At 41.8% G+C, this 16,691-nt stretch overlaps 2 protein-coding genes across 3 annotated transcripts in view; one reads left to right on the plus strand and one right to left on the minus strand.

The window, feature by feature from the left end:
* The window catches only part of IFT56 (intraflagellar transport 56), a 1,305,114-nt gene extending 1,304,124 nt beyond the window's left edge, over positions 1 to 990 (minus strand). Inside the window, exon 1 of one of the 2 annotated variants that reach the window (XM_068242694.1) lies at positions 874 to 990. In XM_068242694.1, coding sequence (XP_068098795.1) covers positions 874 to 876 — 3 coding nt within the window. In that variant the 5' untranslated portion in view covers positions 877 to 990. The remainder of the gene's footprint in view (positions 1 to 873) is intronic. The other variant, XM_068242695.1, reaches the window with a different exon arrangement.
* Positions 991 to 1,220: 230 nt separating this feature from the next.
* Positions 1,221 to 4,798, plus strand: SHLD2 (shieldin complex subunit 2). The gene has a single exon (XM_068242696.1). The coding sequence runs from the start codon at positions 1,253 to 1,255 to the stop codon at positions 3,626 to 3,628; it is 2,376 nt and encodes a 791-aa protein (XP_068098797.1). The 5' UTR covers positions 1,221 to 1,252; the 3' UTR covers positions 3,629 to 4,798.
* Positions 4,799 to 16,691: the final 11,893 nt, after the last annotated feature.

Consider the following 16,691-nt stretch of genomic DNA (forward strand, 5'->3'; position numbering starts at 1 on the left):
GGGAGGTATGCGACATGATAAGCAGCAAACCCGGTAGGTCTTCTTCTTCCTTTGCAGCATAAATCTATATCTTCCAAATGTATGTCAAGTGCCCTAGGTCTTTCATTACAAATGAAGGAGCAGCGCAGCTATGCACCCTCGTCTCCTCCTTTTTGTCTTACTAGCATGGGCAGGAGACTCAATTCCACTGTGCTCTCTGCAGCAAAGTGCATGGGACACCCCCCCCCCCCCCCCAACTTGGGAACGGGGCATCACATTGACTCGGGACCCAGTGCAAAGGAAAGCTGGGACTTTCAGCTTTCCATAAATGGTTAGAACTGGCTAGGGGAACAGAACTTTATAGGCTGCCAAACTTTCCAGAAGGGATAATACGTAAGTACCGTTTATTACTGCATAAAGAAGTGTATAAGTAGATTTATGAATTCTGCAATGCCAGAATTTTATTTTTTTCTGGTTGCTTGAGACTTTTGGTTAACACAGTTCTGGATAACGGGGTTTTTACTGAATCTCTTTTGACACAGAAATCCAGGAAGAAATGAAGGTCCCAGGTTAAAAGGAAATAAATGCAGCAGCCTCCATTTACCCCTTCCACTTCAGGCTCCAGCGACTTGAAAACAACAGCTGTACATTGCAAACATCATTTTCACCTGTCCTCTGCCATGACAAAACATTGAGCTGACATTTGATCATACATGTCGTCGAAGTACATGCATAGGTAAAACAATTTGTTTTTACCCCGAGTCCGTATCTAATATAACAGACATAATATATCAAACATTCACCAAAAGCATGCGAGGTTGAAGCTGTACAGCAAAGTAAAAACTCTGTGCTATCGAGTGAAAACGTGGTGAATGAAAAGATTTAAAAACTTACCATCTTCCTTGGTGATCAACGGCTACACGAGCAGACACCAAAGTCAATTCGCAAGCGGCTCCGCCTCTAATCTACTCGGCCAGAAGCGCCACAACTGACTGTAACCATAGCAATTCTACGGTTCCACTGCGCATGCGCAAATGAGCTCACTGTGGAATTATTCTCACTATAATTAATAACAATGTCGAGGTAGAGGGTTTTAAAGTTATACTGAGAAAGAATCCTAATTTTAGTGATTTGTATCGGTTTTTAACCTCCGTGATATTTCCAGCGTCAAATATGGCGGAAAGATGTATCTACTTCTGCTTCCTGTATGCTCTCCGCGGTTATTATGGAGTGAACGGAAGGTCAAAAAAATAAAGTGACGTGTTGATAAGCAATGAGCAGAGACGTCTCTGGCGTCTACATTGAAATGTTTAATTGTGCTATCCACGTTTTTGTAGGCGCTCCTACAGTACCACAATCTCTACCTCGCTGTGCTGAAGGACATTGTAATCGTTGGCGGCATGAGTGGAAGGAGCGCCGCTATTTATGGAATGAGGAATGCGCAGATGATCTGAGAGCCTGTGGTGCCCAGCCTTTACGCTTACTCTTTTCACCGCCTTTGTGCTCCGAAACACCCTCTGGATTATCTGAGCCGCTATCATTAACCATAGGCAGTCAGCATAACTGTAACTGGGTCCTGAAAGAGGATTCCAGGTATACGGGGGATATTTCCGATCTTGTTTCTATCACAAAACATTGTCACATAACAACGCATTTGCTTCATGGAAGTATCCCAAAAGTATGGAAACCACAAGATACCTGTGACAACTCGAATGAGTGTACAGCAAATATTGCAGATTTTTTTACAATATGGACATCTAGTCAGATGGCTGCGCAGGGTCACATTACCACTTTACAGAATGAATTGTCTTTTGCTGAAATTAAAACCGAGCTGTCAATTACCCGTTATAAAGGTGAAATAGAATATTGTACTGCCGCAGTTTCTGCTGAAAGAAAGGCTCCTGCACAATTAGCACTTAAAAAGCCGGGAGATGAATATTTTTCCAGTTCCCTTGAGCTTTTTAGTCAGAGACCCAACGAAGATAACATCTTAAACAAACCATCATCACTATGCTTGCAAACTGAAATATGCGAATTGAATCTGAAAGAAGCAGAAAGATTACCTTCTACATGCTACAATTATAACAGTGATTGCAGAAGCACTAACTGTAAAAGAAAGGAAGCATTTACATGGTACCTGGATTCAAATTCTCAGTATGATAGCATATGTAAAAAGTTTAAACAGTCAATTTCACCAGTAAAGTCTGTTAATAAAGAATATCATAACAAGAGGCAACAAAGAACTATTACATCCACTCTTCTGAAGCACTGTATATATAAAAACACACATTATAATATTTTGGCTGCTGTTATGCAGCCCTGTCATGTGAAAGAAATTAAAGTTGAAAGTGGAACAAATTATAGCTCTTCTGTTCCTTTAGCCACAGTTGTTGTTTTGGACCAATCCGAAATCTATCATAAAGTTTTACTGTGGAGGTGTGCTGCATCGTGGAGTTTGGCCTTAACTCCTGGTGATATCATAATGTTAACAAATTTGACACTTTGTGAAAATAAATGGAACAAAGAAATACTACTTCAGTCTACGTATAGGAGTGGCATGGTATACCTAGGAAACTGGCTTCCTATTTCAGCTGACTGTTCAAACATTACAGAATGTTCTTTTCTGAAAGAGCTATTGAACTACATATCCACTAAGCAATATTATCTGCGAGATTTTTGTTCCAATGATCCTCAGAAACTGGACTGCATACAACATGTAAGGTTTTCTCAGCTTCAGCCAGAACTTTTAGTGCATTCAGTTTTAAAAGTGGATAAAATAATGATTCTTAAGGAATATACATATCATTTTAAAGGGCTACCTCAAAATAAAGTTATTTTGACTGTAGAAGAAGTCAAAGGTCAACATTGTACTTTAATTCTGTGGGGAGAAAGTGTTTCCTGGTGCAGTCAGATCCGCCACAAAAAAAATCACATCTGGTTATTTAAATACTTATTGTGCAGGAAGAATTTGATATCTGAAGAATTGGAGCTACATTCAACACCATGGTCCACCTTGGAATGTTTATTTGATGATGACAATAGAGCCATAGACTTTCGTTTGAGATATTTTAAAAATCAAGCTCCACCATCAAATATGTCCAATCTAATGGCAACAAATAAGGATAGATATTCTGGTGTGATTGAAATTAAAGGCATCATTTCTAAGTTAGAATTTTATGTGCCAGGAAATAAAATTGTACTCATGACACATAATTGTTCCATAACAAATATACTGATGTCTCTACCCTCAGTTATATATACAGGATGTGGCAAATGTAGAAAAGATCTAAAAATAGACAATTATTTGTATGAGCAATGTTTTGATTGTTTGCCATTTAATCAAGTCAGAACATTTTACAAGCCAGCAACAATGACTGTTATGAGTGAGACCAGCAGGATTTGTATCCATGTGCCATCTGAGATTATTCAGACTATTTTCCTAAATATTTCTCCTAACTTATTGTGTAGGATTATTGCTGGATCAACATCTCTGACATATGGGGCAATTGTTGCTGATATGTGCCAGTCACTTTTGGCAGACACTGGAGAATTGTATGTGCTTTCTATGAAAAGTCAAATTACTCTTGATGAAAATAGCATGCCTTTCGAACAGGAATTTCATCTTTTGAATTTCCATGCAAATATTTAAAGCATAACTCCAGCAAATGGATGGTGTGGCTAAATGTAAGAACCTCTGTGATACCACAGGACCGCCTAACGCCGATTGGCGTCAAGTCCTGGGGCTGCATTTTGCAGAAGATCACGCGCAGGCTGTGCGCACATCTCCTGCTCGGAGGGTGGAGCTCTGCTCCGCCTTCAGTCTCCGAGTGGCTATTGCTGCTCGGGAGACAGATGGCGAAACCGCCGTCTTTACAGTTTGTACAGTGCTGAGAGCAGCAGCAGCGCTGTACTGGGGACAAAAACATAAATATTTATAAAAAAAATAAAATAAACAGCTTGGGGCGATCAGACCCCACCAACAGAGAGCTCTGTTGGGGGGGGGGGGGGAATCACTCGTGTGCTGTGTTGTGCGGCCCTGCAGCTTGGACTTAAAATGGATCCGAGATGAACTTTTACTCATTGCATAATTGTGTTCCTTTCCTATAGTTTATAGGGCATTTCTCAAGCCAAATACTTTTTTTGTTTTTATTTTAATACTCTAATTCCCTATAAACTAAATAAGCCCCACCCACAGTTCTCAGAGAGCCTTGGCAGTAGCAAGGGCTCATGGGAGCTCAGTCTGGGCAGGAGGAGGGGGAGGTATTATTAGCCAAAGATTTCAGAGGAAGAGGGGGGATTAGGTTTTTTTCAGTCCGAGTGCTGATGGTGCAGATAAGCCTGCCTCTGTGTAATGTTTACAAACAACATGGCTGCTGTCATTGTATCACAGGAATAAATAATCATATTCTATTAAAGTAGTATGTAGACAGATTTGCTGTTTAAACCATCTAAACTGTACATAAGATATATAGACAAGTTACTTGTTCTAGTTAGTTTTTCATCTCGGATCCACTTTATAGCTGCAGTGGCCATTTTAGTAAAAATGTGCCTGGTCTTTAGGGGGGTTTACCACTGTGGTCCTCAAGTGGTTAACCCCCTCACCCCCCTTAGAGACAAGGCCATTGTTTACAATTCAGACCATTTCAGCTATAACAGTTTATTGCTCGAACATACAGCTTACCACCCAAACAAATTTTACCTCCTTTTCTTCTCACTAATACAGCTTTCTTTTGGTGCTATTTGATTGTTGCTGCGATTTTTAGTTTTTATAATATACGTCAAAAAAAGACAGGAATTTTGTCAAAAAATATTTTTAACTTTCTGTGGTAACATTTTTCAAATAAAGTAAAATTTCTATACAAGTTTTTGTCCAAATTTATTGTGCTACATGTCTTTAATAAAAAAAAAAAAAAAAAATCCAATAAGTGTATATTTATTGGTTTGGGTAAAAGTTATAGCGTTTACAAACTATAGTACAAAAAAGTGAATTTGCGCAGTTTGAAGCAGCTCTGACTTTTCTGAGCACCTGTCATGTTTCTTAAGGTGCTAGAATGCCAGGATGGTATAAATACCCCCCACATTACCCCATTTTGGAAAGAAGACACCTCAAGTAATTCACTGAGGGTCATGGGGAGTTCATAGAAGATTTTATTTTTTTGTCACAAGTTAGCAGAAAATGACACTTTGTAAAAAGAAAAAAAAAATTGTGTTAATCTCTCCTAACTTGTGACAAATTTTTTTTTAAAGCTGCCACGAACTCACCATATTCGTCAGTGAATACCTTGGGGTGTCTACTTTCCAAAATTGGGTCACTTGTGGGGTACTTGCACTGCCCTGGCATTTTGTGTGTGTGTGGGGGGGGGGTAAATTGTGAGCACCCCTGTAAAGCCTAAAGGTTCTCATTAGACTTTGGGCCCCTTTGCGCAGCTAGGCAGCAATAAAAGTGTCACACGTGGTATTGCCGTACTCAGAAGTAGTATAATGTGTTTTGGGGTGTCTTTTCACACATACCCATCCTGTGTGTGATATATCACTGACAATTCTTTTCAATTTTTTTTTTTTGTTTCACAAAGTTGTCATTTACAGAGATATTTCTCCCACCCAGCATGGGTATATGTGGAAAGACACCCCAAAACACATCATACTACTTCTCCTGAGTACGGTGATACCACGTGTGACTTTTTTTCAGCCTAGCTGTGCAAAGGGGCACAAAGTCCAATGAGTACCTTTAGGATTTCACAGGTCAATTTGGCTCATTTGGTTTCCAGACTACTCCTCAAGTGCCAGGGCAGTATAGAAACCGCACAAGTGACCCCATTTTGGAAAGAAGACACCGCAAGGTATTCCGTGAGGGGTATAGTAAGTTCATAGAACATTTTTTTTGTCACAAGTTAGTGGAAATGGATTTCTTTTTTCTCACAAAATGTCATTTTCCACTAACTTGAGACAAAAAAATAATCTTCTATGAACTCGCCATACCCCTCACGGAATACCTTGGAATGTCTTCTTTCCAAAATTGTGTCATTTGTGGGATTCCTGTCCTGCCCTGGCATTTTAGGGGTCCAAAACCGTGAAGTTTGGAAACCAAACGAGTAAAAATGACCTGTGTAATCCTAAAGGTACTCATTGGACTTTAGGCACCTTTGCACAGCTAGGCTGCAAAAAAGTGTCGCACATGTGGTATCGCCGTACTCAGAAGAAATAGTATCATGTGTTTTGGGGTGTCTTTTCACACATACCCATCCTCTGTGTGAGAAATATCTCTGGAAATGACATTTTTTTTTACACAAAGCTGTCAAAAAAAAAAAAAAAGCAAGCTGCAATGCAATACATTCATTAACGTTAACTTTGATAAACTTTATTGAACCTTTTTAACCAAACATTAACATTTGGAACTTTTAACGTTTTGTTTACCTGTTTTTTTTTTTGTTTTGTTTTTTTTTTACTTACCTTCCGAGGACAAAACCTCTCCTTCCCCATGGGACAGTGTGCAAAGCGCACAGAGATGTGGCGAATTACACTATGCACTTTGCCCCAAGTGAAAGCAGAGGTTTCTGGCAGCCCTGTGTAATTGGGTCTCTCAAAACCTGATGTCTGGTTTCACACTGCATATTGGCGTATCCGGTGGGTCGTGCCCGACGCACCGCATTGACAAAAACAGACCTTCAGGGAATACCGTGTTAGTACATGGTATTCCCTGTCTGGCATTCGGCCAAGTACGAAGTAATCTTTGCATCACCATAGACTAACATGACTTCTGGGCTGACCCAAATCGCCGCAGGAGTCGCGCGGCAATGGACGTATGCCCTAGCATTAAGTTAACCACTTCCAGCGTAGTGTGGACAGCAAAGTGGGACTTTCGCTAGGCAATTTGCCGCAACGCATCGCCATAGACTAACATGACTTCAGGGCCGACACAAAACACTGCAGGAGCCGTGCGGTAACGCATGTATGCACTAGCATTAAGTCAACCACTACCGGCGTAGTGGGGACTGAAAAGTGGGACTTTCGCTAAGCAATTTGCCGCAACGCATCGCGCCAGTGTGAAAGAGCCTTGAGAAACCCTTGTGTGCCTACTGCTATGTCTTCCGTACTCTAATAGCGTATCTGTGAGTGGTATTTCTCGAAACACTCCCCTATGCATAGGGCAGGATGTTCAGGACAGGTGGGTGAGTAAACAGCGGTGTCACGCCTTATTCTATCGTTCTTGCAGACATGACAAGTTTTTCTTGGGGTGCGTTGACCTGCGGAAAGACATAAGCATAGTGTCTTTCATGTAGCCGGCTAACTACATCAGGGGGTTGGGGCACAGTCCCTTCTAGATACTGGAGGTCCGAAATGATCTCTTCCTGAAATTGAAGGAAGGATCCCGTTCCCTCAGCCTTACTGTAGAGAACAAAACTATTGTACGTTGCCAATTGAATTAAATATACAGACACCTTTTTTATACCAGCGTCTAGTCCTTCGGGAAACTAAATAGGGAGCCAACATCTGGTCGTTGAAGTCCACCCCTCCCATGTTTGTGTTATAATCGTGGACGGCAAGGGGTTTTTCAACGACTCCAGTTGCCTGTTCAATTTTGACTGTCGTGTCTGCGTGAATGGTGGACAGAAGGTAAACGTCCCTCTTGTCCCTCTGTTTCATTGCAAGAAGGTCTTCTTTACACAAGGCAGCCCTCTCCCCCGTGCAAGTCGGGTACTAATTAGCCGTTGGGGGAAGCGACTGCGACTAGGTTGCACGGTGCCACAGCAGGGAATTCCGACTATCTTTAAATGCTGATAGAGAGCCACACTTGTGTAGTAGTTGTCTAGGTAGAGCCCTAAATAGACCCTAAAACGATAAGTATAGCCTGTGGCCCTTTCACAGAACTTATACAAATGGACCCTATACCGACACGCTTGATTGGGGTGTATTGTTTGATGCCATGGCGCCCGGTAAAATGTATCAGGGATTCATCTACGCGGATGTTCTGTTCAGGAGTGTAAGCATCTGAAAACTGACTTCATGGGTTACAGAGGCATAGAAGAATACGGGTTGGATGAAAGCAGGGACTAATCTGATGCAGAGAGACCCCCTCCGCGCTCCAAGCAAGATTTACTTATTAAAGTATGTGAAGCTGTCCGTAAAGAAATAACAGCAGCTAATAAACAATTGAGTAGCGATCTCCTGAAAGAGATGAGGTTCCTCTCTCAACGTACTGCAGCTCTAGAAGACCGCATGGACAATACAATACAATAATAAAATACAATAACATTTGTAAAGCGCTTTTCTCCCATAGGACTCAAAGTGCATGCTACCATCATCCTGGAAGGACACGAAGACGAAGTCCATAAATTATATAACGCAATAGATCAACTGAAACGTCAAGCTGAAGACAGTGCGAACCACTCCAGGAGGGCTAACCTCTGAATCCGAGGTAATCCGGAATCTGTAACAGACCTGCCAGGTACTGTGATGGCCTTACTACAGGAGCTGGTCCCTGAAATCCCACTAGAACGCTTGGAGCTGGACCGTGTCCACAGAGCTCTTACCAGACGTACAGAAAATGTATTTTCAATTATTATGAAATTTCTCTACTACAAGACCAAAGAAGCGGTGTTAGCAGCTTCCCGCGCTACCTCTCCGCTTGCCTTCCAGGATCACACCTAACAAGTCTTCAGGGATCTCTCACAAGCAACACTTCTACGGAGAAAAGAGATAAAGCCCTACCTGCAAGTCCTCCGTGATCGGCAAATCAAGTACCGTTGGGGTTTTCCTTTTGTCCTTGTCTTTTCCATCAACACTAGGCAATTCTCTGCTTCTTCCATCAGGGAGCTACAAGACCACTTTCAAGAGCTGGATTTCCCACTCCTGGCTGCATCACCCTCGCCTCAGAATCCACTTTCCCTCCCTTCTTTACAATGAAGCAACCATAGCGGCTCCATCTTGCCTGACAGCCCTAAACAACAGCGACTGAAGAAGAAAAGATCTGTGGCCTTTTGTGAGCACTCTTCTCAAGTTTTCCACGTGACCTCCCAAAAAGATAAGTGATTGCTAATTTATTTTTCTCCTAACCCGATATCCTCCGCTTCACTACGGAGTTCTACCGGCTGTGTTAGACAGCTTAGCCCAGCGGGCCTACAACAGTCCCCAAGGATACCACCAGTGCCTTTATTTCTAATTGTATTTCAATTAACTGTTTGACTGATGACTTCCTTTGCTAACCGCATAATGATAAGTACTAGCCCGTTAGCATTTTTCCCGCCCTCCCTCACCACCAATGATTTTTCAAATGTCTCGCTCAGATCGCCTTCACCCTTCTTAAAGAGGAACTGAACTCTAAATAGCTAAACAGACCAACATAATCCTATTTAAAAATCATAGGCAAAAAGAGAACAACGTGATAATAAAAATGTAAATAAAATTTATAACATTATTATTATTATTATTATTGATTTATAAAGTGCCAACATATTCCGTGGCACTGTACAAAGTAAGAAACAAACATGGGGTACATAATACAGACCAAAGGTGTCTCAGCCATCAGGCAACTCTAAATATTTGCCTAGGGCGCCATGGGAGATAGAGAGCGCAACGCAGGGGGGCCAGTCGTGTTTTCTTTTAAATTCTTTTAATCATGCTGCTGCAGCAGCTGCTGTGCCTCTATGATAGGCAGCTGTGGCGCCTACCGGACCGCCCCCTCCTCAGAGGGAGCAGCCGCACGAGTAGTTTGTTTACTACGTGCGGTGCCGCATCTAACTCCGCCCCCGCCTGTCACATGTGCACGCAGGCAGCGTGTTTGAGTGTGACCAGGCATTTTGATTTTGGGCGCCACTGCTGGCTGCACTACAGAGACAGCCTGAGCCTGGAGTCTGCCTGAGCCCTAAGCCCACCCACCCTGTTGCACATGAGGAGGATGGTGGCAGGTCGGAGGCAGAAACTGATTTGGAAGGAAGAAGAGCGCTGCCCCCCTGCCTGCCGCCCCCTCTGCTATCCCCACGGGATGGAGTTTTCAGTGTGTCAAGCAGCCCTGCAGAGATGACGATCCCCAGCTGGCCAGCCGCTGCCCGCCAGGAGTCAGTCTGGACAAGGGGTAAGCAAGACAGTCCTGTTTCTCCTGTTCATCAATCAATGGGAGAAGGAGCAGTCAGGACAGTAGCCTGTGTTTGCGTGGGGCCTGGGGGAATCAGAGTTAGGTTGTTGGTGTCCTTGTGGGAGCCTGGAATCATCATCATCATCATCATCTCACAGTAATCCAGACAGCAGGGGAGACAGCAGCCAGGCCTAGTCCGAGGAAGCCTATATTGTCCCCTTTTGTGTCTGTTTTGTGCTTCTTTTTTTTTTTTTAAGCCAGCCTATACTGTGAGCTCTAGCTGGTTGTCCAACATTTGTATAAGAGAAGGGGAGGAAAATAAGTCAGCAACGATCCACAGGTGGAGGCTGGAATACTTTGCTGCCAAAAAAAAACCAAAAAAAAAACAGGGGGCTCCCTGGTGGGGATTGGCTGAGGCTGTGTGAGACAGAATGTTGTGAATATCAAAAGCATGCTTTGTGGTTAAGAATCGTAGCCATTGAGTGTAAGAGTGAAGATTAGCTAAACTGATAGTGCAAGTTCCTAGCATAAATTCCAATCTCTGACATGGGGATGAGAAGACCCGTGCTAACAATAAGACATTTGGGATGGGACCAATCTCACCTGGGGGGAGTATACAGAAAAATAGAGCAGATACACATAAAGAATCAGGGTTCGCTGCACAATGGTGCAGAATTGATGTGAGAAGAAGAGCCCACAAAGATATGAGCTCCCCCTCAAACATCTGGGGGGGTAAAGCATAGAGCGTTCCACCGGATTCACGCCCTCTTAAAACAGTTAGTTTGTCTAGGGATTCAAGGTGTGAGCCCAAGTGCTCACGTCACTAACTATAAAGACCCATAAATGATCTCAAGTTCCCCTAACTTAATATACTTTTATCAATCAATCTATAAGTGATGTATGTCAAATTATAATAGGCTCTATGTTATGTCAAGGGGATCCCCTCTTAAGCTTATACATAAGACCATCATAGTAGTATGTTGTGGTCTAAGCTAACTATAACCGTGAGAAAAATAGGGATCTCCCATAATCATTATATCAAACTTTAACGATATCCATAACAATAACATTGCAAGGGAGGCCTCATACCTTAAAAACATAATACAACAGTAAAGGGAATATTCATGTCATTGCCCATTGTAATATCAAAAAGTCTTGTCCCTTGCAGTGGACGTTGATATTATTGGGAACATGAGAACATGGCCAGGTGAGCCCAACATCATAAAGGAGCCCACCTGGATTAGAGAAAAAACAGGGAATAAACAAACAGTTAAGCATACCTTGGAGCTACCATCAGTTCAAATGTCAGTGTTCCAGTAGCATTTGGAGAACCATGAGGAGTTAATCCTCTTGTGCAGAAAAAATATCAAACTATGGATCTTCCAACTAGAGATAAAGGTGTAAAAGTAGATATTCATCCCATCCTGTAGTTCCATATAACTCACGGGGTGCCCATTTCTAGTGCTCTTGGCTTGAAACGCGATTTTCTAGGCGTATTCCACATCTTGGTGAGCCTGGAAGATTGCTGTGGCCGTGGGTCTAATTGGGTTGCTGGGGGTAAGATATATGGGATATCAGCTTCTGTTAGAGCTGCTGCCGCTTCCTCCGGGAATCTGCAGTTGTAGACTTTGGATCCCGCTTTAAATGAGAGCAGAAAGGGGAAACCCCATTTGTATCTGATGCCCAGCTTCTGCAGCGTTAATGTATAAGGACGCATCTCTCTTAGCTTGATGATGGTAGTAGGCGCTAGGTCCGCAAATAACTGGACAGACTGTGGTACTCCTGGTAAAGCATCCAAGTCACGAGCAGCCATTAAGATCTTGTCCCTTTGATCTTCATCTGATAGTTTGGCTATGAGATCCCTGGGGAAATCTGGGTTACGAGGCTTCACTAAGGCTCTATGGATGCGCACTATACGCATGGTTGGGGCATCTGATTTGGGGACCAGCGTTTCAAACAGTGTTGATGCGACTGCCTCAAAGTCTGTGACCGTTTCAGGAAGGCCTCTTATGCGGACATTTGCACGCCTGCTCCTATTTTCTTAGTCTTCAAGCTTAGATTCGTTCGCATCAATTCTTGTTTCATGCGAATCAATTTGCGCTCTATCTTGGTTAATGGCAATGACTAAGTTATCAGCCTGCGTTTCAAGCGTATGTACACGCTGCCCAATGTCCGCGATCTGTTGTGTGATCTCCGCTACAGCCTCCCGGAGCTGCGAGCGGATAACTTGTTTAATTATATTAACAAGATGATCGGTGGTCATACCTGTGATGAGAGCAGGTTCCGGGTGGTCCTGAGCGGGCTGATCTGCTAGCGGGGAGACCGGAGCAGAAGCTGGGGATAAGAGCTGCGTGACGTGCTGGTCAGGCTGGGCCTGGTCGGCCATCTTGGAGAATCTCCTGGTGAACTTGAGCGGCGAGAGGAGTGGTCTGACGGGTGATCTATTTTTCAGTGGGTAGCTCTGAGGCGATCTGATCATAGCTGAGATGATGAGCTTTCATCTGATATATATCTTGCCCAGATCTGTTAGGTATTTTAGCGGCAATCCGTCTGGAAACGCGGAGCTCACAGGATTCCCATCTTCCTCCTGCAGCGCCTCTCTAGCGCCCCCCGTCATTTTTCTTTCAATTGCAAACGCAACCAGTTTTTCAATGGTGTATTGGTTTACATAGCAAAACCTACTGTTGGCTCTAGATTGTAATCTAACACTTCTATTTGCAAACAGATTTCACTGAAGCTGTAAATTGCATCTCAGAACATAGTTTAGGGGCCATTACCTCTTCAACTATAGTCATTTTTCTTTCAATTGCAAACGCAACCAGTTTTTCAATGGTGTATTGGTTTAACATAGCAAAACCCACTGTTGGCTCTAGATTCTAATCTTTCACTCCTATTTGCAAACAGATTTCACTGAAGCTGTAAATTGCATCCTAGAACATAGTTTAGGGGCCATTACCTCTTCAACTATAGTCATTTTTCTTTCAATTGCAAACGCAACCAGTTTTTCAATGGTGTATTGGTTTAACATAGCAAAACCCACTGTTGGCTCTAGATTCTAATCTTTCACTCCTATTTGCAAACAGATTTCACTGAAGCTGTAAATTGCATCCTAGAACATAGTTTAGGGGCCATTACCTCTTCAACTATAGTCATTTTTTCTTTCAATTGCAAACACAACCAGTTTTTCAATGGTGTATTGCTTTAACATAGCAAAATCTACTGTTGGCTCTAGATTCTAATGTGTCGCTCCTATTTTCAAACAGATTCCACTTAAACTGTAAATTGCATCCCAAAACATAGTTTAGGGGCCATTACCTCTTCAACTATAGTCATTTTTCTTTCAATTGCAAACAAAACTAGTTTTTTCAATGTGGTAATGGTTTAAAATAGCAAAACCTACTGTTGGCTCTAGATTCTAATCGATCACTCCTATTTGCAAACAGATTTCACTGAAGTTGTAAATTGCATCCCAGAACATAGTTTAGGGGCCATTACCTCTTCAACTATAGTCATTTTTCCTTCAATTGCAAACGTAACCAGTTTTTCAATGGTGTATTGCTTTAACATAGCAAAACCTACTGTTGGCTCTAGATTCTAATCTATCACTCCTATTTGCAAATAGATTCCACTGAAGCTGTAAATTGCATCCCAGAACATAGTTTAGGGGCCATTACCTTTTCAACTATAGTCATTTTTCTTTCAATTGCAAACGCAACCAGTTTTTCAATGGTGTATTGGTTTAACATAGCAAGACGTGGTCTGACCACAGAGGCTGATGGCTGCTTGAGACTGTAGCTCTCTGTGGAAGACACTGAATCCAGCTACTTACAGCGACCCTGAGTGTCCTAATTTCAGCCTAAAAGGTTGGTGAAGGTCCAGAGATGTCTCAGGAGTGGAATACAGCAACAAACCGGAGGAGATCAACTCCTATTATCCCTAGAAGACTCTCTGAATTCTTCAGTGAAGAAAACCAAGATGGCCACCGCTATAGGCCTAGAAGCAGCCATGAGGACAACTACAGGACACCTCCACCGCTGTCCCAGAGGAATCGTTTTGCTCCCCTATATACCCCCCACCCTAGGGGCATCCCTGAGGACCCTGAAGATGATGACTCTGTTGGAGGAAGAGAAAGAAGTCCGCTGAAGCCGCCAACGCGTAAGTACGCGTCAGAAAATACGCATGCCGCTAGCCGCGGGTACGCATCAGAAGACACCTATGCCATTGAAGATACGCATGCGTATGCGGAAAAATGTATGCGTTCTACTGAGCATGCGCACGCGGACGAACGTACGCATAATACAGAACTAAAAGATGATGGAAGGGAATTACCAAACAGAGCAAAACCTTCAAGAACCATCTTTAACAACTCGTCCACCCAGCATGACAGATCCCTTGACATCCATCCCAGTATCGGATCAACCCGTATCTCAAACCTTTTTCAAGGACTTTATGCTATCTTTCAGCATGGATATAAAGAATAACATCACAGATATGAGGAAAGATCTACAAACACTGGCTGGGTTTATGAACAACTACTCCAGGGAAACTGATCACAGAATTTCAAAACTTGAAAACAGTGGTGGAAATGACCGAAGCGCATAACGAACTAGTTGAGGCTCATAAAGAACTCATAAAAGAAATTCAGTTTGTGTGAAAAAATTGCGGATGGGGAAGACAGGAACCGCAAAAATAATCTGAAAATTCGAAGAGTCCCTGAATCAGTAGGTAATGACGACTTGAAAGATTACTGAACCTCAAAATTTAGGTCTAATTCATGGCACCATGATACGTGCTTCACAGAAGTGAACAAAGACTAAGTTATATACAGAAAAGAACTTCTAGTGAAGACAATTAATATAGATATACACAACAACCAGTATCCAATAGTTGAATAATAAGTTTATTGAAGACATCTGCACAAAGCAATAAAAACACTAAAAACAATGGCGTGGCGTGGGGGGGGCCAATCAATGTAAAGATCATCCAAAAATTATATACTCAATATTATAACACTCAATAAAAAGGTCTACAATGAATATACATATCTCACTCTGGCAGAGAACTAGAAATCTATAACATTCAATGCATGCATTGTGGACCAATAATAAACAACTGCATGTCTGAAAATCCACATGCTATAAATAAGCCTGTACCAATAATCTGTATTCCCACAGTCCTGGTAATCAAAATAAATGCAAACCTCCGTCAATGTAAAGTTGCAATTGTGTCACAAGAGGAACTGGAGAAAAACTGACATGCTGAAAAACGAATGAAAAATAAATAAATAAAGTCCTATTACCTGCCGTGTGGTGATGAGAGTGAAGTGGCCCCCTGTGCTCTTTTCCTCCACGCGTATCGCGGGAATGTCGCTTTTTCAAGAGGTACCCACCAAAAAGATGTGCCCCATTAAATAGAGGAAGTGAAAGTGCGCGCCGTGCGCCAGACTCCAAGCGTCGAGGCTGAATGATGTCATGCGTGGCCACGCATGAACGCAATGACGCGGACCGCTCAAACAGAGCAGCCCGCCCCAACACGTATAGATAATGAAAGTGAATGACGGCGCGGACATGTACACAAGACACTGGTTGAAAACTATTCGTAAATTGCAAAAAAATATATATATAAACAACAATAATTGACATGATGGAATAAATTAATACATATCTTGGGAATTCAAATACATATACATATATACATAATCAATTCAAACGAACAAAAGATTCTGCTCGCTATACAAACTCGGAACTCTAAAGGAAAAGCTACCAGGAAAACAGATAGCAGAAGAATACTGGCATCTAGTGGTCAAAATTGATAAAATCCTAGAAAATTAGCAAAAGCTCAAATGTTGATAGAAAAATGTTTGTGAAGACAAAAATACAACATTTGTATAATGATTAAGAAAGTTTGATTAAATATAAGATACTATTCTAAGAAAAATGTTTATTTTGTTATATTATTATGAATGACAACTAGTCCGTGATATTAAGAAATATATATATATATATATGAAAAATATTATTATGAAAAATATATAATATGAGTGAATCTTATATAATAATTGTGAAATAGTGCAGAAATATGCTCCACGAAAAATTCATGGAGTCTCTATACACAAAAGAAAAATGTGTGTGTATTTTTGAAGTGACAATACCAACTTGCAACAAAAAACACTAATCATAAGGAAAAAAGGGACATCAATACAAAGACAATGTCTCTCTCTTCTTGAGTAAAGTGCAATGTGCGAACCAGTTCTTCAGAAACTTGATCCTTAGTGCCTGGGTGCTCCATGATAACTCCAGGGGACGAAAGTGAAAACCGTGCACTATAAAGTGCCAGTGCATAAAAGTGACTATATCTAGAACAACAATAAATATATATTTATTAATACAACATTATGTCTTCAAACTATAAAGGTTGAAGCTAAACAAACAAAAAGCTGGTGCAACAACATTCCGTGTTAAAAGTGCAAATAGAAAAACAAAAAAACAAATCCCAGGTGCCAATACGGATGTCAGGGTCATACTTACTGAGACCCCTGTCATCTAACACCCTGTGCTATAAACAAATTGACATAGGCCACTCACCAAGGCCAAACCTACACACAGACTAGTTGTGCAAAACATGCAAATAAAATCAATCA

Source organism: Hyperolius riggenbachi, chromosome 6 (assembly GCF_040937935.1).
Source record: "Hyperolius riggenbachi isolate aHypRig1 chromosome 6, aHypRig1.pri, whole genome shotgun sequence".
In the NCBI taxonomy this organism is placed as follows: Eukaryota; Metazoa; Chordata; class Amphibia; order Anura; family Hyperoliidae; genus Hyperolius; species Hyperolius riggenbachi.